The sequence below is a fragment of the Alexandromys fortis genome, unplaced genomic scaffold (assembly GCF_014885135.2).
Source record: "Alexandromys fortis isolate MF-2015 unplaced genomic scaffold, M_Fortis_MF-2015_v1.1 scaffold_5, whole genome shotgun sequence".
In the NCBI taxonomy this organism is placed as follows: domain Eukaryota; kingdom Metazoa; phylum Chordata; class Mammalia; order Rodentia; family Cricetidae; genus Alexandromys; species Alexandromys fortis.
In genome coordinates, this window is record NW_026067924.1 from 26210273 (window position 1) to 26235487 (window position 25215).

General features: G+C 39.7%; 1 protein-coding gene across 10 annotated transcripts in view; it reads left to right on the forward strand.

The window, feature by feature from the left end:
- Window positions 1–25215, forward strand: part of Zmynd11 (zinc finger MYND-type containing 11) — an 85773-nt gene that overhangs the window by 34170 nt on the left and 26388 nt on the right. For all 10 annotated transcript variants that reach the window (XM_050142300.1, XM_050142302.1, XM_050142299.1 and 7 more), the window contains exons 2-3: window positions 256–390; window positions 16805–16964. In XM_050142300.1, the coding sequence (XP_049998257.1) occupies window positions 275–390; window positions 16805–16964 (276 nt within the window). In that variant the 5' untranslated portion in view covers window positions 256–274. The remainder of the gene's footprint in view (window positions 1–255; window positions 391–16804; window positions 16965–25215) is intronic.

Below are 25215 nucleotides of genomic sequence, written 5' to 3' on the forward strand. Positions count from 1 at the left end.
TTTTTTGACATTGGTTTAAAGTTGGCGTCTTGGAAAGACCTTTTGAATCTGGATCTAGAACATCATCTCTAAGAGGAAACCCGTGAGCGGGTGCTTCTGGTCAGTAGCGCACTTAACGAGTGGAGGGAGAAAATGGGAAGCAGCAGCCTACCTCTCTAGTTGACAGTGTCGAGTGCTGCTGTGACTGCTGCTCCTGGTGTTGAAATTCACTCTGTAACCCATGTTTCTGCCTTATGTTTTTGTATATTACTACAGCTAAAGAAGTAAACAGGTCATGGCACGTTTAACAAAAAGACGACAGGCGGATACAAAAGCTATCCAGCATCTTTGGGCAGCCATCGAAATTATAAGGAATCAGAAGCAAATTGCCAACATTGACCGTATTACAAAGTAAGTAAACTGAAAGAAACAAAACAAGTAACTGTAAAAGTTCCTAAGTGCCTTATCTCTATGCTATTCCTACACTACAAAGAATTAAAGTCAGCTTTGCCTTGCAGAAGAATGCAGAAAAGGAAAAAATAACAAGAAACAGTTTGTATTTAGAAGCCTTGTAAATAAATGCTAGTTAAGTAAAAGATCGGTAAGTATATTCTGTTTGAAGTAGTAGTTTTCAATTATACATTTTTTGGCACTTAGAAGCTTTATTTAAAAGGCTTGTTAGTAACTTGCTTTATTGTAATGAAGCTGTCTAAATAAAATCTATTGCTGATGGCTTATTTCAATGTAAAATGAACATGCTTTATCTAGTTAATACTATTTCTGAGTACCTTATAACCTACTAGCAGAAATTAGTTGATCATACATTCAGCAAAAAAAAAAAATCCCCTTTCTCCTTAGTTTCTAGTGCTGTTTGTTTTAGTAGACAAAGATTCAGTATGCGAAGCCAAACCAGATCAAACTACCTAATAGATCTTCTTTTTACTTTTGTACTGTGAATGAGTCTTAGTTATGAATTTGTTTTGTTTTATTTATTTCTCCAGATGCCTTTTAAAAAGTAAAGCTAAAGTTACAATTTTAAAAGTTTGCATGATTTTTTTTTGTTTTATTGAAATGGAATTTGTTTATGCTTATTCTGCCCTCCACTTGTTAGATGGTGTCCATAAAAGTTGAAATCCGCATGATCTATAAAGGCTGACTTCTACAGCGCTGTGGGACCCTTATTAATAAATGCACAGTACAGTTGAGCTCCATGCATATTTACACTGTCCCCACATTTGAAGATGATGAGGCTACTAAGATGGAAGGACCAGGTGATAGGCAGGAAGCCAGCTGCAGCCCTGCCTCCTGTGGGCTTAAAAAAATGCCCAAAACTGTGGAAAAGGAGACTAAAATGAATAATATATCACTTTAATTACTACTTAATTATTATTTATTTTTATAAAGCAACCATTTGAGGTATGTAGTAAGTACAGAAGATGAGGGTGAGTTTTCAGAAATCTCAGGCTTGTCAGTGGTGAAGTGCATACCTTTCACAGGTGAGGCCCTAGGTCCAGTTCTTTTCACTGGGAAACAAATTTCAAAGAATAAAAAATTAGTATGTAAAACCCATAGCTGAACTGTTTGTAGCAGAGCATTGAAATTAGGAAATAAGATACTGTTATTTTTATTGAAATTTTAAAGCATTTGGACTGTCTATGAGTTGCCTAAACTAGTGCCTTGTTTCTTGGTCAATGCCAGTTCCTTGATGTCCCCTTGCCTGAGGTTTGCTAGGAAGTGTCATTGGTAGGGTTGCTGTGTGGGCGGGGACTCCTACTCTGTACTCTTAGAATGTCAGGACTTCTCACCCTTCCCATACATTTTGAATCAAGCTGTTCTGCGTCATTCTGTGTCAGAATGCACAGGTATCTTTTAAACTTTTAAAATACCTTAAGTTGCCCAAGCCCATAGGTGAGTGCTTGTCCAGACCTTGGTCTCTTTCTGTGCTGACTGGTGAGCAGTCCCATTTGATGTGAAGTAAAAGCCAGTTTTAGTCAGGTCTTAAGTGTTAGGATCTTTGAGGTTACTGGCTTATGACCTAGTATATCCTTAGTATCTTGTCCAACTCTATGTAATTGTGTGGTTCTGCCTGTTTTTTATTTTTATTATTTTAAGCTAGAAGTCCCATGGCTATCTTTTTGTTGTTTTTCTCCTCTGGGATTTTTACTAAGGAAACTGGGTTATTTGTTCTGCAGTTTCCATATTCTGACTGTGTTGATCATATCACTGCAGTCTAGTAACTCAGGTGTGGCCCCAGTCCCCTGAATTTAATGGGACTGGGGTAGTTGGATTAGAGACTGTGGTGCTGTGCTCTACTGTAGGAGGCACAAGTTAACCGTTTCTTCTTTTGTGGCATTTGTAGCCATTCATCTTAGAGCTGAGAAGTTGGGAAGGTGTGAACAGTGATAATAGTCCATTTATCTTCGCATTTCTTCCAGCTAGAGCACTTTCCTCAGTATAAGCTTCTCTGAGCCTGCCATGCGGCTGCTGGACGGTAGTTCACAGCAGAGAAGGTTGTTTCATCTTACTGCTTTTAAAGATGACATTCCGTTCCCCTCCCCAAGACAGGTTTCTCTGTGTAGCTCTAGCTATCCTGGAACTAACTCTACAGACCAGGCTGACCTCAAACTCATAGAGATCCACCTGCTTCAGCCTTGGGTGCTGGGATTAAAGATGTGCAGTGCTGCTCTACTAAAGATAGCATTCTTTCTTCTTTTCTTTTCTTTTCTTTCTTTCTTTCTTTCTTTCTTTCTTTCTTTCTTTCTTTCTTTCTTTCTTTCTTCCTTCCTTCCTTCCTCCTCCTTCTCCTCCTCCTTCTCTCCCTCCTCCTCTGTCTTCTTTTTTTTTGTAAAGATTTATAAGTCAACAAAGTCTGGTATACCAGGTTGAAGCAGGACCAAGCCCCTCCCCTTTGTATCAAGGCTGGGCAAGGTATCCCACCATAGGGAATGGGCTGCAAAAAGCCATTTTATGCACCCAGGATAAGTCCTGGTCTCACTGTCAGCCCCCTCCCTGCAACAGATGAAGCCACATAGCTGTCACACACATTCAGAGGGCTTAGTTCGGTCCCATGCAGGATCTCCAGCTGTCAGTCCAGAGTCCATGAGCTCCCGCTAGCTTGGGTCAGCTTTCTCTGTGGTTTTCCCAGTCATGTTCTTAACGCCCCCTCTTGCTCATATGATCCCTCCTCCCTCTCTTCAACTAAGCTCCAGGAGCTCAGCCCGGTGCTTGGCTGTGGATCACTGCATCTGCTTCCATCAGTTACTGGATGTAGGTTCTATGATGACAATTAGGGTAGTCACTAATCTGATTATAGGGGAATTAGGAAAAAACCATCCTGAGTGAGGTAACCTAGATCCAGAAAGACAAATATGTTATGTACTCACTTATAAGTGGATATTAGATATAAAGCAAAGGATAACCAGACTACAATCCACAACTCCAGAGAAGCTAGGTAAAAAGGAAGACCCTAAGAGGGACACATATGGAGGGCCCAAGGAAAGGGAAATACGTAAGATCTTCTGGGTAAACTGGGAAGGGGAGTAGAAAGGAGGGGATGGGTGATGGGAACAAGGGGACCCGAGATGATCGAGTTGGGAGAGAGATGGGGAGAACAATGAAAGAGATATCTTGATAGAGGGAGCCATTATGGAGTTAGGGAAAAAATTCCCAAGAATCCACAAGGATGACCCCAGCTAAGACTCCTAGCAGTAGCTGAGAGGGTGCCTGACCTGGCCTTCCCTACAGTACACATTATCCTCCTTCTCTGTGAGTGTGTGAGGCCCTCTGGTTGTCACTGCTCACCTGTCCTGGGCATTGGACTGAGAAGCTATTGGCTTAAATCATGACTTTTTTTTAAAGTTTTATTTTTATTTATGTATTTATTTATGTATATGAGTGTTTGTACACTGTGGGTGTCTGTGGAGGCCAGAAGAGGGCCCAGATCCCATAGAGTTAAACTGGCCTGTGGATGCTGAGACTTGATTCATGTAGTCCACAAGAGCTATTAACCACTGAGCCATCCCTCCAGACCTTCGCATGTACATCCTGTCATCCTGTTGGGCAGTCCTCCATAGCTGGTAGTGCCAAATGCAGGTGGAACTCTAGGAAGGTTGTTCTCATGTGCTTAGAAGAAGGACAATATCTTTCTAAGAGAAAAAGATGCCCGCAAGGTGCAGCCACAAGTAAACTATGACCTGTCAGCAAAACCATTTTTATATTTGTAGGAACTAATGTTTAATTATCAAAATTCATTTGAATCATTATTTTATCATAAATAAGACTAAAGAGTTTAGATTATCTGTGGAGATGACTGGAAAAGCCGCTCTCTTCTCCTACGGTGTCCGTAAGTATATGGAACAGTAGGTTTGTGTGCACGTACCTCTTCTGTGCAGTTTGGATAGATAGGTTTATGACAAATCTTGGGAATATTTGGCCTCAAAATTTATGTTCAAGTATTTTGAAAATATTTATGTGTTTAATATGATGTGCATTAGAGTTAAATCAAGACACAAAGGACAAAGAATCTTGTGAACAGAAGTAGTCACAGAAATGAAACTTAGACTTTGAATCTCTGAGCTGTGGCAGTTCCTGACTCATTGTTCCTGGATCTTTAAGTGTTCTGGGCATTATAAATTGCAGGAATAACAGGTCACCTCCTTTTTCTCCTTAACCCAGATAGGGTACTCACATCTTGTTTGGATAGTTTTAACACGGTATTAGAGGGTTATTAGAAGATGGTTTAAACACGTGCTGATGAGGTCAGTGGAGATTATACTTATCTTTACTGGCATTTCTGGCTAGGCAGGATGCTTAACGTAGGAGCACTTACTTTCTACTGCCTTCTAGAGAGGCAGGTGAAGTAGTCACTGGCCAAGCTTCTTCCTTGCCTTGTGCACTTGGCTCTGCATTTCTAGGGCTATTTGTCTTGATGGAGCTTGTTTTACTGAATTCAGAATTAACTATATGTATTGCTTACATTAGGGTCAAATCCCAGGTAGAAAGTGAGGCCTCTGACCTCTTGCAACATGTTTGGCATTGACATTTCTGAGTCCTTCTGGATTTCTTGTCACTACAGACATACCTAGACCGGAAGTGTAAGTCCTCCTTGTGCCTAGGCTTCCTGTGAAGGTACAAGTAGATGCACATTGCTTATTCACTAAGATTCTGTGACACCCACTTTCTAGGAATGATGTGAAATTTAGCCGTGTGTCTCGGTGAGATTTTATTCCCTCAGGATTACCAGGAAGAGAATGAGCATTGCCTAAATAAACTCTTTAGAAATATGTTAGCTTCAGAAGCTGACATCTACCCTCACTGTTGTGCTCACGGGTTCTCAGAAGTCCTGACGATGCCACTTCCACATTCTCATCTCAGTTCCCACTGACTCCTTTTATGTTCTGAGAGCTTTGTGGACACACTTTGTCACTGTTATAACTATGACTTGACTTCTCATTTGGGCAGATTATAGGAGTGATTCTAGGTGCTGGGGTCCACAGTTGCTTCTTCCAGAGGGCAGATTTTAGGGCACTCACCATGCCTTAGAAGCTTGTGTGTTTGCATAAATTTGACATGTCTTTGCACTTCTAAGAATAAAAGACAAGGCACACAAGAGCATAGTTAACCCCTGAGGAATAAAGCAGTAGTGTCCAGGATAGAGAAAGGTGTGGGACAGAGGATCGCTTGCTTGCATAGGCTAGAGGGCAGTGATTTACAACCCTGCAGACTTTGTTTGAAAGAGAGTTGTAGAGAGAGTTTGGAAGGCCTTGAAAAGAAGCAGAGAAAGCATAGATTGTCTGGGTCATGGGAAGCATCTGTAGGATTTGAAGGGAAGTGGCAGGAAGGGCCACGTTAGAGGTGTTTGATGTCTGCACTGAGGTGTTTAACCAGTAACTAGAGAAGAATAGCAGGAATTTTAAAATATAGAGTTAAGATAGAGCACATGCATTTCTTTTTTTTTTTTTTTTTTTTTTGGTTTTTCGAGACAGGGTTTCTCTGTGGCTTTGGAGCCTGTCCTGGAACTAGCTCTTGTAGACCAGCCTGGTCTCGAACTCACAGAGATCCACCTGCCTCTGCCTCCCGAGTGCTGGGATTAAAGGCGTGCGCCACCACCGCCCGGCGAGCACATGCATTTCTGCCTTCCACGCTGGATTAAATACTTCCCTGTGTCTTGAGCAGCTGCTTTTGTTGTGTGCTGTTCTGGAGTTGCTGTGTTGTCGTCATCCTGCCCTGTCTCCGCCTCTTGCTGTCATTGGGTTAGTGCCACCTTCTCTGAGGTGACACTACCAATGTGCCGTATTCTTGCCACCCTTTCTCATGTAGAGTTCACATGGGTAGCATCTTACTCAGCGACTCCACCGCCACCTCCGCATGGCTCCCCCACCCCCGACCTCCTGCTGCCTCACTCCCACTGCCCTCTGAAAACACTGGGCTCTCTGTAGGCCTGGCTGTCTCACCCTGCCTGCATGGCACTTCAGGCTTCCTGTTCTGTTCTCCCTCCTCAGCCCCATCTTATCAGCCACTTCTCTGATTTTCATATATGATTGTATTCACAGAATCCTCTTGATTCCAATTGTATATAAAACCCAAAGCCCTTCTCAGTTAGATCCATCATGTCTTTTATGTGCAGCCTCTTCCCACTTGGTGTTTCGCCCAAGACTGTCCTCGGCCATGTGAGAACATCATAGGTTCTGTATTTGTATTTTCCACCCGTTCATGAACAAAGTTGCCACATACATTCTTTTAAGACCCACTTCATACAGTTTTGAAGATGATGATTTTGGTATAGTCAACCCTAATCCTTCTTGCTAGTTTCATACTAATATGATTAAATTCTTTTTTATCATTTGCTGAAGTTTCTTAGAAACTTTAAAAAATATTTGCTGACTGTGTTTATTTTGAGAATAGATTGCTCATGCTAGCTGGTGGTGGCACACACCTTTAATCCCAGCACTGGGGAGGCAGAGGCAGCCTAGTCTACAGAGCAAGTTCTAGGACAGGCTCCAAAGTTACACAGAGAAACCTGTTCTCAAAAACAAAACAAAACAAAACAGAATAAAACAAACAAAGAAACAAAAACCCAATAGATTAATAGATTACATCATTTGTGCTTACTGCTGTGACTGGGAACTACAGCAGTTGGGACTGTCAGAATAATGAGGCTGAAGCTCAGTGGTAGAGTTCTTGCCTAGAGTGCATGAGCCTGTGTTCTATCTACTCCAACACTGCACATACACATGCATGTCCACTCAGAATACTAATAGCTGTTTAGCTGCATAACTGAGAAAGCAATTTCTCAGTGGGCTGCAGTAATGGAGAGCACGGAGGCATCATCTGGTGGCATTTACTTTTCACAGCTTCCCCCTCTCTCCTCCTACTTATTGCTGATGAATAGAGTGAAGTCAGGAGAGGGAGGACATCGTGTAACACTGCACCAGCTGTTGGAGACAGCGCAGAATTCTGAGTGTGCTCTACTTACCCTCCCCTGCTGGTGCTACCTTCACTGACGTGTAGATGGTCTTGTTCTAGGTATTATTTCCTTCATGAACTACATGTTCTCTGAACGTGATTTTAGCTTTTAGTGCCGTATCTGTTCAAGTTTTTACCAGCATGGCTTCAAACTCACAGGAATCCACATGCTTCTACCTTCCAAGTGCTAGAACTACAGATGTGTCCACGATACCAAGTGCTAGAACTACAGATGTGTCCACGGTACCAAGTGCTAGAACTACAGGTGTGTCCACGGTACCAAGTGCTAGAACTACAGGTGTGTCCATGGTACCAAGTGCTAGAACTACAGGTGTGTCCACGGTACCAAGTGCTAGAACTACAGATGTGTCCACGGTACCAAGTGCTAGAACTACAGGTGTGTCCATGGTACCAAGTGCTAGAATTACAGTATACCACTGTACCAAGTTGCCCCATTTAGATTTTTATTAGTGTAATTGGATCCAATCTTTACCCTGACATTTTGTGCTTTTGAATTTTTATTTAAGAATTTCTTTTTTTCACTAAGAATGATGACTCAAGGCTGTAAAACACCATACTCAAGAGACTGAGACAGAAGGATTGCCTTCAGTTTGAGGTCAGCCTAGGCCACAGACAAACAAAACAAAAGCAACAACAAAAAGCCAAGTTAGTAAGTAAATAAATAACTTCATTTTTCTGTTTTAAGACATGTTTATTTTTAATCCTGAGTATATGGATGGATTTGTGCAGAAGTGCAGATGTCTGCAGAGGACATCAGACCCCTTGAAACTAGAGTTGTTAGCCACCTAGTGTGACTAATGGGATTTGAACCAGGTTCTCTGGAAGATTATTACATGCTCCTAACCATTAAGTCATTTTTCCAGCCCACTATTCTTTTTCTTAAGCCATCTACAAGAATATTCTCTGCACTTTGTTTTACACCCTAACAGCTGTATGTTTTACAGCTCTGTCTTTAGCCCCGTGTTTTCTGTGGCCATGTAGGATCTATCTGGTTTTATTTTGCTGTATAGTTAAGTCTCTCTTCTTTAGGATCTAGACACAACTGTAAAAAACTCTCGTAAAAAGAACTGCAAAACCCCACGACCTGTGGCCACCCATATTGTGGAATGGTTTATTAGCAGTCAGCCTTGTCTACTGATGTGCCATCTTTATAAGGGCTCTCGTGTTGGCCTAATCCTGTACCCAGAGCTAATGACTAATGCACAGTACACTCAACGGTCTTCAGTGACATTTGCTAAACACTGACGGTGTATAGACTTTTTACTCCGTGATCTGTCTGTAGCAACTGAAAACCCTAGATCTTTAATGAACCACACATTCTCCTTCCTGCCCTGCTGTTACCTAGTTTTGTTTTATCGAGAAAGTAATTTCTTTCCTTCTGAAAATCAGCACCCTTTGCACCCAGTATCTTAGTAAGAGACCAGGGAATTTTCATGGCTAGACAGCATCCTCCTCACCATGACAAAACAACTGGTGCCTTGCTTTCCATGTTGGCAATCTCTTGGCTTGTTCTAGGTTGAACTTATTGGAGTAGCTTTAGTATGAAGATGCAAATTGGTCTTAAGCCTCAAAGTGGTACTCAACAGGTTTGCATTTCATACTTGAAGCATCTGATGCTCAGCTGGTAAACTTATGCAGAGATGCCCCAGACCTAAATCACTTGTAGCTACCAGTATTTCTGATAAAGAATGTTTAAATTGTATGTTCTTTTTTATGGTTAACTTTTTATGGTTAGTGTGGTTTGAGATCAATTTGCTAAAGATATTGGTAGTTCACTCTACCAATCTTTACTGGTAGGTTGGAAGATATCTACATTTAGCATATGATAGGAAAGAACAATGTTAAAAGATGTCACTTACATAGTATAATAGTTCTGTGCCCCACTGACTCTTTACCTGAAGCCCAGGAACACATACAACCTGGCCCAGGGATGCTTACCTTTCAGTTGAGAACTCCTTCATGATTTACCTTGGGAATGGGAGCGGAGAAGGGACACAGGATAGTGGAAATGCAAGTAAAAGTTATGCTATACAAAAATGAATTGTGACCATAGTCTTGATAAATGTCAATAAAGTTAAAGCAGTACTAGTTAAAAAATAAAACTAACACAACATAGAAAATAAAACTAGACTAGAGCAACTGGAACACCAACCAAATCTAGGAGTAACAGCAGAGCTGTGCAGAGAAGTCATGTGGTCATGCAGCAGGTTGTTCTACTGAGCAGTCTGGTTAATCCATCCAGTGTAACAGAGTATTCTGAGGAAAGGAAGCAGATTACAGAGAACGTGTGTACTGTGATTTCATTCCAGAAGCATTCAAACCCAGGAACATTGAACATGCTCATAAGGAATGTGTGAAGAGGAGACAGGCTTTGGTATAGTCCAGGGCTAGAATGCGTGTCTAGCATGTACCAGACTCTGGCTTGAATTCTCTCTCTCTCTCTCTCTCTCTCTCTCTCTCTCTCTCTCTCTCTCTCTCTCTCTCTCTCTCTCTCTCTCTCTCTCTGTGTCCACGCTCACATGCACGCATGTACATACAGTTAAAACAGAACTTTAAAAAGAAGTAAATGGGAAGAGTGTGTTTGGGAGCTAGGTGATGAAGCAGGGCAGTCAGAGTAGGCAAGTTCGTTTCTCTGTCCCTCCTGTCCCTTGCTGTCTTGTCTGTCTGTTCCAGCCAGGCATGTTCAGGAACAGTGTACCCACTGCACTCTGATATAAGGATCCAGATCATTTAGTATTACTCATCATTTATAGTTCGTTCTCTCTCCACTGAAGACTTTTCTGGGCCAAATTGCAGACTGAAGACAATGTCTCAGTTGCACGGGAATTATGTTTTTTTTAACGCTTTACTTTTGAACATTCCTGCCTCTTGCGGAAAGTACACTCCACTAAGAATTGCAAATGGAACTGTAGTAAATGAGATCAAGAGGAATTTATAGATAATTTAAATGGAAGGCCTAAATATTTTGCTTCTTTCTTTCACCAGTAGCCTGGATAAGGTATATGAATTTTCTGTGACTACTTTTTATAAATGAGATTAAAATTAAAATTGTCAAACTATATGTGATTTTAAAAGATTGTATTTTAACTTAAAAATGAAAAATTATACTTCTTTTGTGTATGTGTATGAAAGCATTGTGCGTCCACATGCCATGTGAAGGCCAGGTGACGGTCAGGGGACAACTCAGGAGAGTAGATTCCAGGCCTCCTTGAGAACTGACACCTGTGCTGGCTGGGCATGGGGAGGCACTGGGCTGAGGTCTGGGTCCAGATTCTCCAGCATACACTTAGAATAAGTGTTGCATGGCCACCAGAATGGTGGTGTTTCAGGCCTTAGAACCTGTAACCAGTGTGGTGCAAGGGCATGGAGCCATGAGTTACAGCTGTGCTGGGTACAAAGTCTGGCTGTACTTTCTTAGCAGCCGTTTCCCCTGGGAGAAGCCACTGCTCTCAGCTCAGCTCTCAGAAGTTCATCTTGGTGTGGTGCGGTCTGAGACCGAGCCATCGCTGGCTTCAAAGGGAAACGACAAGTCTCAGAAATGGTTCATACAGTCTCTCACGTTTCTAAAAGTGATGAGTGCTTTCTGTTAGAATTAACTGTATGTGTTTCTCTTTCCTGTGGGGGTGGAGGGTCTTCGACATGCAGAACTGGCTCAGGGGAGATGAAAACTCTTAAGAATTTTGCAGCATGTCTGAGTGCATCACAGAAGTTGCAAAGCAGGATCCTGAGGCTGCAGACAGTGGGAAGAGGAGGACAGGAGTGGAGGTGAACAGGAAAGATGAGGAAAGGCACTGAAAGTGTCCAAAGAAATTCTAAGTAGTTAGACATTTCTGCACTGGCAACCTTTATACTGAGTCACACTGCAGTAGAAGATGAGAAGGTCTCTGGTACTGCCCCTCAAAGGAACTCTAAAGGCCCAAGTGCTTTACGAGTCAGCTCCAGTGTGACAGCATCTCCCTGTGTGGCACCTGGCCTCGCAGCTTCTGAAGGCAGGTTCACTCCAGGTAAACATCTCAAGCTGACAGTACTCGGGCTGTGACATCACTCCTCTGCATAGGAACGCTGCTTTTCTGGCCCAGTTCTCGACATTTCCTTTACTTTTTGAGATACGTGGGAATCAGTCCTTGAGTTAGTTTTTTACCGAAGTGTGTCAAGGAATAAGATGCAACAATGTTCTTCTTAACGACCTGGGATGAGAAAAGGGAAATCCTTCAGGAAATGTACTCTGACATCAGACAGCCACTTTGCCAGTAGCCATCTTCAAGTATCTTGTGGCGTAGTGGCTAGTTTAACAATTCCCTGAAAAAACAAAAATGTCACAAGGCAGTGGTGGCATATGCTTTTAATTCTAACACTTGGGAGGCAGAGGCAGGCAGATTTCTGTGAGTTTGAGGCCAGCCTGGTCTACAGAATGAGTTCCAGGATAGCCAGGACTGTAGAAACCCTGTCTCAAAAACCAAAATAAAACACAAACAAACAAAAAAAAAACCTACAAAAATAAGGCATTATTGCTACCTACGATGTATATTCTACAGACTCCTAACCGAAACAGCCCAGGCAGATGGATTTAGTGAAGACAGAGCTGACTAGGAGAGCCATTGCTCAGTGTTGACCCTACACACTAGCCAAAGTTACACAGTGTGTAAAGTCAAGCCCACTTCTAATGTCAGTGCCTGATTTCCAGCATGATGACACAAGTGGAGAATCCCATGCCACCCATGAGCTGCCTCTGTTGAACACAGGCACACTAACTGCAAATAGTAGTGCACACATTACCTTCAGATCACATATGTGTGAAGGGAAAGTTTCCTGTTCAAGCTGGGTTCCATCCCCAAGGACTCTCATGTATGTGCAAATATTTCACAGTCTGAAAAAATTACAAATCTGAACTATTTCTTAACCTAAGCATTTTGTAAATGGAGGTCAGCATGTATGTGCTGGGATTCTTAGGACTATGTAGGACAAGCCAGAGCTTTAGAATGTGCATTTTAACATAGGTTATTGTGGGTCCCCCCGTGTAGAAATGACTTCTTTTGTGTAAATCTGCCCATCGGTAGTGTCACTTGTAGCTTTTTTCCATGCTTAGAAGGTATTCTCACACCAGTTATAAGAAAGTCTCCCGTGTTTCCCTTCGAATGCTTCTGGGTTTGTTTTTGACATTTAAACTTGGTTTGTTTAGGGTTTGCTTATGGGCACAACTGGACACAGGACCTTGTTCCTCAGCCTCATCCCATCAGTCAGGTGTCCCGGGGCCATGCAGTGACAGCTGACCTTTCTGCCAGTGGTCTGAGTGCTCCATTGCGTAGCCTGCATTCCCTGATGCCATCTTTGGTATCCATGGGTGTCAAAATTGTCCTGATTCAGTCTTCTCTGTTTCTGGTGGTCCCTGATGATGTACCTGAGTGGTACTTCAGGTACCTATCATTCAGCTACTCTTTAACTCTCACTGTCTGGGACTTGGGTTTAGATTAGTGCTAGAGTATGGCCTTGGTGTGCACAAAGTACTTAGTCTCTCTTTAATACCTGATCCAATTAACTAATGAAAAACAATCACCTGATTTTGGTATATAAATCCTTCTATTTTAATATTTCCATTGGTTTCCCAAAAGAATTTATGAAAGTATTTAAAAATAGTTTGTCAGCTGAATTTTTAGGTTTCTAATTATGTGGTTTGCAAATATGTTGTTGGATTTTTGTGCCCTTTCCACTGTATTGCTTACTGGCTTTCAGTGTCTTGGAGAGGAGCAGCTGCAGGAGATACCTTAGAATAGCCCGGTCACATTACAGAAGTACCTACTCATTTCTGCGTATTTATGGGGCTAGGCATTGAACTTCATGAAGTACCTTTCAACCTGGATTACATTTTTAAATTGTGCATCTGTATCTATGTCTGTATGTAGGTATGTGTACAAGAGCACAGGTGCCCATGCAGACCAGAAAAGCCTTGGATCCCCTGGACATAGCTGCAGGTGGTTATGAGCCACCATGTGGGGGCTCTGAGCTGAGCTCTAAACCATTGTGCCCTTGCCAGCCCCCTGAATTACATTTTTAATGACTTGTTTTGCTTTTAGTCTATTAATAAATTTTATGTTTATAGTTCTCAATATTACATTTTCACTGAATATTTAGTAATGTTTTTTGCTTTTGATATTTGAATTCTATACATGTATTAACATTCACAAACAGATTTTAATATTAGACTGTACATGTAAATATCTTGTTAAAATTGTGCATGAGCTTTCCTTTGGTATACTAGCTTTTAGTCTTACTGATGTTTTGTAAAGTTTTTTTTAATCATTATATATTTTGTACCCTTCTCTACCTTTATTATTATGGGTTAGAAGAGAATGTGGTCATCCACTGACGTAGGCAAAGTCAACTTCTGACCATGTCCCCTGTTGATGTTTTTTTCTAGGGACGCTTTCTGCCAATCTCTTATTTATATCTTTGGAAACTGGAATTGTTAATTGACCAAATAACCAAATTGTGATCACTTACATATTTTTTTTTTTTAGAAAACTACAGCATCTATATTTTGTGAAGACATGAAAAAGGTAGCAGTTTGGGACTATAGTGGTTTCCCTAGAATGTGTCTGTGTCCTCTAGCGAGGTTTGATTTGCATGGCTCTTTGCTGTGGATTCAATTAGCCAGTGATGAGTCTGTGTTTTTTCCAAGAAAAAACTTCTAAGTTAATACTACCAGGCGGTTTTTCTGACTTAATGGCCTTAGCCTTGTCTTTCTTGGATCTTTGTGATGTTCCAGGTTCATCGTCTGTTTCAGTTGCATGACCAACAAAATCTGTATCACTTTTGGAAACCTACCTAGGCTGTCTTTGTGACCACTTCATGGTCAGTCCTGTGTACCCATTGCTGGTATTTAGTTTAGGTTCCAGACCTAAATCCATGACTCTAGATCCATGTTTTGTTTCCCATGGATATTTTCCATGTGTGAACTCAGGGAAGTGAGTGAATGTCGCTAGCACTCCATTTACTTCTTACAGGTTTATGTCATGGCTGTCTCAGTCTTGATAGTTTCTATGTCTTTTTTCAGTGCAGGTGCTCTGAGTTCCAACTCCTGTAAAATGAGACCCCATCCTGCCATGTTTGTTTTTAAATTGTTACTTAATCGTCATTTAATGTTATTCTGTATGAATATTCTGCATTTAGTTTGTGTTGTTGTTGTTGTTGTTTTGAGACAGGGTTTCTCTGTGTAACAGTCCTGGCTGTCCTGGAACTCGCTCTGTAGACCAGGCTGGCCTCAAACTTATTGAGATCCACCTGCCTCTGCCTCCCAAGTGCTGGGATTAAAGGCATGTGCACCACCACCCCCCAGCAATTAATTTTTAAAGTATTTTTATTCTTTAAGAATTTCATATATTGTATTTTGATCCTATTCACCCATCCTCCATCTCTGTTCATTTTCAGTCTTTCTGCAATGCTGTTTTTCACCTTGTCACATTTGATGTGCTTTCCATTTTTATTGATTCTTTTGTTTCTGTTTCATTATATATGGTGTTTTGTGTGATAATTAAGAAACTTATTTATAAATTAAATAATGTCTAAGGTAGCTTTTAAAAGCTTTTGGTTGAGAATGTGGTAGAATTAGTATGCTTGGACTTCATCTTCTTCCTGACACATTTGCTAATTACAGCACCTCCATTGTCGGAGTTAATGTTCTGTCTGTTCTCTAATCATAGTCTCCATGTTCCTTTCTGTCTTAGTCCTTCAGTTAATTATATGACAGAAAAAGGAAGTCTGTAAAAGTGCGCTGTCTCTTAAACAGAAAGTCACCATCTTTCCATGGTGAAAACACAGGGCTCCGTATAACCCCTTTCACTGGGCCCGTCTGGGCTTTCTCCAGAAAAAGGACAGAAATTCATCTTTTGACTCAAGAAGGTCCTTAAATGCTGGGTTTTCTTTTTGGCTTATTTTGTTTGTTTGTTTTTCATTTTCAAAATCATGATAAAAATTTTTGTTCTGTTTTATTTCCTCTTATTTTATTTTACTTAATTATTAAGATATATTATTGTCTTTTCTTAGACAGGATATTCATGGGAAGAGTCTGATTATTTTGTCATTGTTTTGAGGCAGAGTCTCACTCTGTACCCTAGTCTAGCCTCAAACTTGCTATGGAGGCTTGTAGTCCTCCCTGCCCTTGAGCTCAAACTCCTGATGCCTCCTGAGTGCTGGGATTACAGGCTCTGTTCTTATCTAGATTGGCAAAGGGCTCTTTGAAAACCACTAGTTTATAGGGAAACAAAATGTTGTTTTCCATTTTTTCTTTTTTAATGAATAAAATCAGAATATGTAGCATTTTGTTTGAAATAAAACTAATAATAAATAATGTACAGATGGACATATACAAATAGTGAAATATTGGAGTAAGTAGCTGGTTGACATAGGAATTACTATTGTCTATGCTTCAGGGACAGTTTGTAATGTTTCACTTATTTTTTTATTTTTAGAATACCATAACTATGTAAATCAGTTAGCACTAGTGTGTACATTTCCTTTCTGTTGATGGCATGTGTCCATGTTCTCTGTCTAGCAACCGTTCACATAATCTCACACACTCACCAGCACCATTTCCTGAGCATTGAGTTCAAGTTCTTTTTAAAAGTATTCTGAAGCCCTCGATAGAGGATTATGAGAGTCTGTCTTTAGAGTCTGCAGAGGAAAGGAAGAAGTTGACCCGTGTGCCCAGTGATTTGTATCTGTTAGTTGGGACTATTTTGCACCACTGTTTTTCCAAACAGTTTTTCTTAAACTAGCACCATGTGCTCCTTAGTGAGTCTGTCTGAGAGGACCCGTGTATTGTTAGGCTGCCCCATCTTGGGTGATGCTGAATTGATCTTTTCCTTTAGTTTCTTTATTTTATAATTGTGTTTGATATAAAAAAGTTTTGTCTTTAAAAAATATTTAAAATGTGACCTAATTCAGAAAATTGCTAATGGCTAAAAACAAACTGTTAAAAATATTGCAGTCTAAAAAGATCCTGTCACAGATACTTCGGGGCGCTGTGCCTTATCTAATGACTTGTGTTTCTAACGATCTGTGAAGAGCTTGGAAATAAAACCTTTGCCTAATTTATCATTTTCTATGAAAAAAATAGCACCATAGAGTTGAGAGCTTAAAAACTTGTTGCCTCCCCCCTTATTTCCCTCCTTCCGTCCCTCCCTCTCCCCTCCTTCTCATTCTTCTCAACTTCTCTTCCTTTGTTCCTTCTGTAAATATAAGTCGTGATAATAGAGGACCAAATGGTCCTCCCTTTTCTTGTTTTTACTCCTTTCTAGTTGGCATTACTGAGAAATTTCTAACTTTGTGTTTCCTCTGTGTTCAGGTATATGTCCCGAGTCCACGGTATGCATCCCAAAGAGACCACCCGTCAGCTGAGCTTAGCTGTGAAGGATGGTCTTATTGTCGAAACTCTAACAGTGGGCTGCAAAGGCTCAAAGGCTGGTATTGAGCAAGAAGGCTATTGGTTACCAGGAGATGAGATTGTAAGTCTATTTTACTTGATAAATTCAGAAATTTGGACTTTAGGTTTTCTTTGAATATTAATATAACGTATAGAAATTCATTGTCAGAAATTTAACAGGTTTTAACATTTTTATTAACATAAGGCTTTATATTGATAGCTTCCTTGTGATTCCTTAGGAGAAAACTAACTTTTATAAAAATCTTGCCATTCTGTTATCTTGCATCTAAAAAATAAAACTAAATGTGCATATAAGTCATGGCACTTCTGGTGCTTTCTTCAGCTAATATTAATTTAAAAAATGTTTCAGTGCAGGACAGTGTTTATACTGCCTAGACAGATGGACAGGGACACATTGCCTACTTAGGAAAGCTCACTTGAATGGCATCAACTCCTGAGCCAGGCTTACAGTAGAGTTTTCATGCACATACAAAGATCCCAGATGCTAGTGTGACTGGTCACGTGACTACTGGCAGGCTGCAGGTGGGCCCTGAGCATAAGTCAATTAGGAGGGATAGAAAGTTACTCTCCCTGTACCTCTGTTTAGTGCCTGCTCTGACTTCACTTAGGGGAGATGCTTTACACAACTGTATCCTTTCAGGACACGGTTTGATGCAGAGAGGCACATAGAGAAGGATTTTCCTCTTGCATAAAGATTGATTTTATTTGTGGTATTTCTGTCTCACCATCATATTTTTTTGATATTTTAACCAACTAATTGGAAATGCCTTCCTTATTTTAATAAACATCTTTTAAGATAATAGGTTTCAAATGTATGTTTTGGGGGATTTAGTAATTTAATTTTCTAAAATCTAAAATTTTGAAAATCTCATAAAATCTTAAAAATTGGTTCATTGTGGGAAAATTTCCTGAAAGCTTTTGCTTTGTTTCATTTTTTTCTGGTGACATAACAGACAAGCCACGGCACCACCGCCAACTGTCTCGATAGTCCTAAATGTAGGGAGTTGTTCAGCTCTAACCGCTTTGTCAGTCTTTTTTTTGTTATATGTCAGAGCCTCAAAAACATGGGGGAAATCGTTACTTGTGTCAGTGTACTTTAGTTTGTGCCCTGGAAATATTCCTGAAGTGCTGCTGCCAGCAGAGCAGTTTCCTCTCAAGTCCCTGCACAGCTGGAACTTGGTTGTTGCAGTAGCCAAGATGGGAGTGAGCCAGGATAGAGCACAGGTAGGAACTGAGAGCCCAGTGTGACTCGGGACAGTCCAGACACGATGGGCTAGCCTGCCCCAAGCACTTGAACACTTGGAGATTCAGAAGACTTGCAGAGAATTGTGAGGTGGGAGTGTAATGGTAACTGAGGGCTTGTGGGTCATGTGTACATAATTCTTAGAGTTGAGAGTTTGCTTGCTCCTTTAAGAATTGTGAGTTTTTAAATATACTTTGTTCTTCCTCAGACTGAAATCTCTTTAATTCATCAAGCAGTTAGTTAGCTTATTATGTATTAGGTTTTATATTTCTTTTTATTTTACATGTTTCTTTGCACGTGTTTATAGTCTTTCCTTTCCCTTTTTACTAAATGACATCTTAAAGTATATTAAACAGCAATTATACAGGTTTAATGCTAATTAGTTCTTATTCACAATAGTTTTATACCAAATAAGCATATGTAATATAACTGAGTATATCAAACTTAGGCTTAGGTTGTAAAATTTATAATTGTAAAGACTCAAGGGTAAAGTAGTATATGGAATGTCATAATGTCCTTGCTTACATGTCTGGAATTGTCTAAACTTTGTTGATTCAGCCCTCTGCTGTAATGTGGGCATATTAATATTTATTTCATTTAATCAAAGATTTTCTGTTCTATTACTATGAAGAGACACCATAACCAAGACAATTCTTATAAAAAGAAACTATTTAATTTGGAGCTTGTTTATAGTTTCAAAGTGTTAATCCATTATTATTAGGGCAGGGAGCATGGTGGCAGGCAGACAGACAAGGGGCTCAGAGCTTACATCCTGACCTACAGGTAGGCAGGCAGGCAGAGACACTGGGACTGGTGGAGGCTTTTGAAGCCTCAAAGCCCACTCCATTGACACACCTAGAACAAGACCACACTTTCCTATCTTTCCTGAACAGTTTACTGACTGGGAACCAAGCATGCAAATATATGGGCCTATGGTAGCCTTTCTCATTCAAACCACCACAAGGATTAAATGAAAATATGTCCATGAAGTGTACACAAATATACTTAAAGCAAGTGTAAATAAGCCAGTAAATAAGTATGCTTAGTAATGATCTTTTGTGCAGGAAGGCAATAGTTAATAATAATGTATTTCAAAACAGCTAAAAGAATGGACTTTAAATGGATAAGCTAATTAGCCTTATTTGGTGAGTGGATATATATATATATACACATATATATATTCTACCTTATAATATATCTCCAATCTACCTTATAAAGTTATAGTTATTACTTATAAATTAAAACTTTAAAATGATTAAAATAAGTGTCTGAGGACAGTATAGTAAAAGCAATAGTTTTTTTGTTGTTTTTTTGGGGTTTGTGGTTTTTTTTTTTTTTTGTTATTTTGAAACAGGGTTTCTCTGTAGCTTTGGAGCCTGTCCTAGAACTAGCTCTTGTAGACCAGGCTGGCCTCGAACTCACAGAGCTCTGCCTGCCTCTACCTTCCGAGTTGGGATTAATGGTGTGTGCCACCACCGCCTGGCAAAAGCATCAGTTTTTAACTAGCCATATAAGTAGTCTTTAATTTAGACTATTTACTTTGTTACCAGTATTCTCCAATATAAATTCTGTGAAGAGCTTGCCCTTGAAAAAGTCGATCTTGTTGAAGGTGTAAAATAATGAAGTTGACTGATGAAATGAGTATCTCACCACTTGACTTGCAGTGAATGTCCTCATGCCCTTATGACACCACAAGCCCATGTGATTAACCATGTCACCTGTGGCACAGTTCTCTAGAGATTCTGCACTGTCCAGGCTTTGTGTATTTTTATTAACTGTCATCTGCAGGAGGCAGGAAGCTGTGAACTGACAAGCTAGTGAATGCCCTCCACACAGAAGCACCTTGTATGTTATTTAAAGGTTCTTTCATGAATAAAAAGAGTATTATACCTCAAGAATACTTGATGGAAGGGCCACCTTTTCTAATTTGCATGAAGTTGTTGGTCAGGGCTCTGCACACCAGTGTTTGAGACTTTCTAGTTTCACCGCTTTGTGATTTCAAATGCTTTGGTGCCCTCCAAACTTGAGTTTTAGAGTGTAGTACATTTGTTGAACCCTTCTTTCAGAGTTAGGATAGGCTTTAGAAAGAGGCTTCTGAAGAGAGGAGCTGAGCTGTCAGAAGTGGGGAAACAGGATTAATTCTTGAGTCACTTTATGTAGCAGAGGTTGAACAATGCTTCTCTTCACTCCTATCAGTGTGGGGAGAAATAGAAGCCAATGAGTACAGTTTTCCTTTCTCCCACACAGCAATGGGAAAAGGAGCTTAAAAGTCAGTTTGTTGATATTACATTGTTAATACACTCCTACTACCTTTCTTCTCTAATATTTAATTTTAGAACTTGAAACAATCAAAATACATGCATCCCTGGACCATTATTTTTATTAAGTACAGCAATCATGTCCTAAAAGCTCACTGGCCTGTATGAGACTATTGTCTGTCTTTGAAGAAGCCAGCATATTATAATACAAAGGCAGAGGCCTCTGTATTACTAAAATTCCTCCTTCTAGCCAAGAAATAGTCTCAGACATTTTCCAGTAATGATCTCATACACAATTTGCAGCCCCCTGTATAAGTGCCAATTCTGTTGGAGAAACTATAGTAAAATTGTCAGTGTCTAAGCATCTTCATGGTGATTCTCATATGTGTATATAGTTTATGGAACAAAACAGCAACATTCATAAGACCACTCCTGTTTCTAAATGACCTGTGTACACAGTAGTCAATAAAAAAGTAAACACAACAGACTGTTTTCTAAATGACACACACACACAGTATTTGAAAAATGTGAGAATTTTTGTGGTCATCTGAAAATTCATAGACTGGTAATAAGTAGCATTAACTGACAAGGTCCAAGTAATTCCCATAAGCATGGTTTCCAGAGCTTCTGGAGTTCTGTTGGTGAGAAGATACGGAGCGCTATCTTGTTATCTGAACAGTTAATACTTTGTTATGTTGATGCCTTTTCCTTTTGAGTAGTTAAAAGTAGCAGAGTGCTTTTTGGCACTCTATGCAAGACCAGCTCAGTATTTCAAAATAATTATTGAATGCATACATACATGTGCACACACACATGCTTGAATATATACTTGCCATACATGCATGCATACATGCTCACATTCATAAACTGTTTCATCATCTGCTTACTCTTAAGTACACATGATGGGAGGCCATATTTTTAATCCATATTTCTAGTATCTCATCCTCTTTATTCTTAAATATTGAGAACAATATTTCTTGGGCAGAGTTTTACCACTTCTCAGAGGACTGAAGTTTAGGATTTACTAGTTATCTTTGTGATCAATATAAATTAATGTCTTACAAATTAGCCTTTTGGTTTATAAAGTGCTCATCAAGGATAGGAAGGAAGGTGTTTCAAAAATACTTATTGTAACATAGGAAGCAGGTAACCTTGAGTTTTGGATCATTTGCAGATAAAATATAAACAATATGTATCTGGAAACAAGGCTATTGTTATGAACTGTTGGTGATTGACAGTTCCCAGGACAAGGCTGCACTTTTATTTGTAAGTGATTTTTATCTGATAATAAAGAATTTGGTTGCTAGTGTTGACTTAAAAAAATCTTTCAGAAAAATGATATTATTTGTAAAACTACTTTCTCCTTTTATAGACCTGCTGAATTTGGATTCGGGACCTCATTTCTTTCACAGTTCATGTCAGTATAGGAGTAGGGTTTCTGCTGAGAGCCCCAGATTGCAGTTTTGTGTAGAATCCTTCTGTTTTCTTATTTTGCTGCGGGTGAGTCCTGATTAATTACAGACGTGATTAGACTCTTCACTCCATGCATTTTGAAGTGAACCATTCCTGATATCAGGACTTGAGGCTACTCTTGGACCTGAGAGCATCATTCTCAATAAAAAGGGGCATTTTACATTTTTTTCTCTGTATTTTTCACTTCTCATTGTTTTAGGCTTTTTTATATTTTATTTCAAAAAAGCCCAAGTAATAGAAATACGTATTTTGTGAGTTTCTAGAGATATGAGCATATTATGTTCACAGTGAATTAGCTGAAATACCAAACCCAAGTGGGGTGAGCTCAGCACCTTGAGCGGTTGCTGTCATCTGTTGTTTCCAAATCAAGTGCCAGCTTGTAGGAAGTATTGGTTTATATTTACCTTAAAATTTAACTAGGCTCACACCTCTTAGGGAAAACATTGGATTAGAATTGATGGCCTTGTTCCTCACAGACATTACTGCCTGAAGCCACAGCAAGAGGGGCTTCCTTCTTCATTCTTGAGGAAAAAAGAGGCTGCTTCTGAATGCATACATGTAGCATATGAATTTAAGAATTAGTTTTTAAAAGCAATTTAGATTTTTATCCTTTTTGTTATAGTTATATTTGTCATTAGTTCATTCATTCATTATCTATCTATCTATCTATCTATCTATCTATCTATCTATCTATCTATCTATCTATCTATTTATTTTGCGACAGAGTTTCATTGTAGCCTTGGCTGTTCTCGAACTCACTCTGTAGACCAGGCTGGCCTCAAATTTACAGAGATCCACCTGTCTCTGCTTCCTTAGTGCTGGGTTAAAGGTGTGTATGATCACTGCCTGACTAGTTCGTTGTTTTAAATACCTTAAACACAAATTTCAATGTACCTTTGATGCTGTTGCTGTTTAAAAATAGAAATGTTTTATCTTTAGGTCATTTATGTATGTGTATTATATATATGTATATGTGTGTATGTATACATATATTTGAATATTCATTCCCAACCTTGGTTACAAAAAGTAAACAACCCTTTGTTTACTAACTAGTAAATGAGTGCTGACGATTCAGTTACACTAGAGTCCTCTGATTTTTAAACTGATTTACTGAGAAGTGGCTCTGTCAAGAGCCTCTATTTGCTCAGTATTTTGGGGGTTCTATTCTTCTCATCATGTGTTGGTGTATTGTGTGCATGAGTTCCTGCTGTTTGGCTCTTTCTCCTTCTCTGAATTCTGTTCCACTAGGCAATATTGTAATTTATTTTCAACATTGAAAGTCACTAAAATTTGTAAGCCTCATATCCTCCCATGTAAATGATTAACTGAATTTGTCAACAGAATTAAATTAAACCTAGAACGGTAGAAAACTCACTTTACAGTGCATCTGCATTAAAGCATACTATCATACACATGCTTAGCAGTGTAATGTATAAAACATAGGGAGTTAAAACTCCCCTTTGATTATTAAAGAACCTTGATCAGAATTTGGAATATATTTCCCAATCGTTCTTCAGATGTCTCCCTTGGTACGTGGCCAAACGTCTTTCTGAGCTTCCTTTTTATCCCTTCATTGGAGCTAATTATATTTCCTGTTCTACGCTGCTCAGAGAAATGTGAAAATCAGATATGATAATGAATTCGAAAGTACTAGGAGAGAAATGCACTCATATTATTCATTTGTGTCTTAGTTCTGTTTTGTGCAATACATAGATAATAACACCAGCTAACATCTCCTGAGTGCTTAGGCTGTGCAGACCTCCTCTGTGCACTAAGTACCTATGAACTCATTCGGTTCTTACTAAGACACAGGAAACTATTCATTTTACAGATAGAAAATGACACGGAGAAAAGCTAAGCATTCTGCCCAAGATTATAGAGACATGAGTGTCAGGGCCAGGCTTTGTACCAGTCTGACTCCAGCGTGTCAACCCAACAGTGTATCCAACTGCTGCTAGATGGGGAGGTTTCGCTCCTAGGCTCTGAGGGTGGCCTGTATAAACTTCATGCTGTGGAGAGCTGAGTTTACCACTCTCACTTTCATTGTTCTGATTTTTCAAAACATTCAGTGTAATCCTGTTTCAGAGCAATCAGATAGGCATTTGTGGTATTGTATAGATACGTGTGGCACAGACTTTATTTGCTGAAAGGTATTTTCCTGACAAGAGTGTACATCTCATGGCACAGGAATTCCCTAAGAGATTTCTCATCGTCTATCCATAACCTTCTACAGTCAGTGACAACCCTTTTCATTAATGATGAGCTCATCAATAGACTTTTCTCTTAGCATCATTCGCCAAGTACTGTGAGTTGTACTTCTAGTAATGAACCATGTGCGAAATCCCTTTAGCCCTCTGTATTACCTGATATGAGCAAAATTATGGTAGAGAAACCAAGAATATCTTGTTTTTATTTTGAAAGGCCTACAGTATGCAGCCTTTCTCCAGGACAGCAGCCCCAGACAAGGTGAACTAATTTTGGACTGTTATTTTTCCTTAATTCTACTATTTTTTTTTTTGGTAATAGAGTTTTATATTGTTTAGGTTAGCTAAGTTAACTCTTGCTAGACTTGTGTGTGAAAACTGTACGACCTTTGCACTGCTTCGGTTTTGAACTTTGTGTCAGTCAGTAATCTTGCCCTTTAAAGGCTCTCTTGTCCTAGAGTGGGATTTCACACTTTTGGCTGCTAACTAGACTGTATCGAGAGCAGCTGGTGACTTCTCGTGGCATCCAGTGCAAATGTAAACTTGGCTTATTGGCTTATGTGACGTGTGTGTGTCAGCCTCACTATTTAAGTGATGTCAGCTCCATGACTTGTTTACACCTCTGAAAAATTGTAATAGATTTTGAATCAGTGACTTTTGCATGTTTCCTGTGTTATGAATAGCTCTTGTCGTGATTAAAATAACAAGAAGCATTGTCTTCTTTAACCCTTATGATGATGGAGTCAGTGACATACACAAGGAAAACATACCCAAGCCAGTAATGAAGGCACACACCTGTGATTCTAGCACCTGAGAGGCAGATCTCTGTGGGTTCCGGGCCAGCCTGGGCTACATAGGGAGTTCTTGGCCTGCTAGTAAGATGTCTTAAAGCAAAAATCAAGTAGTTCAAAAAAGTTAATAATATCTAGTAAATTAATTTTAAGAGTTTCTGTACTTTGCTTCCTTTAAGTTATGGTTAACATTCCTACAATTATTTCATAAAGTGCAGAGTTAAGTACTCCAACAAGGACAGATTCATTCCACTGTCTGTTTCATAAGTAGGTAAAAGTGTGCATTGGAAAGAGGAAGGCGATGGAGTGGAAAAGCTGGAACTGTGTTCTTCCTGCCCTTTTA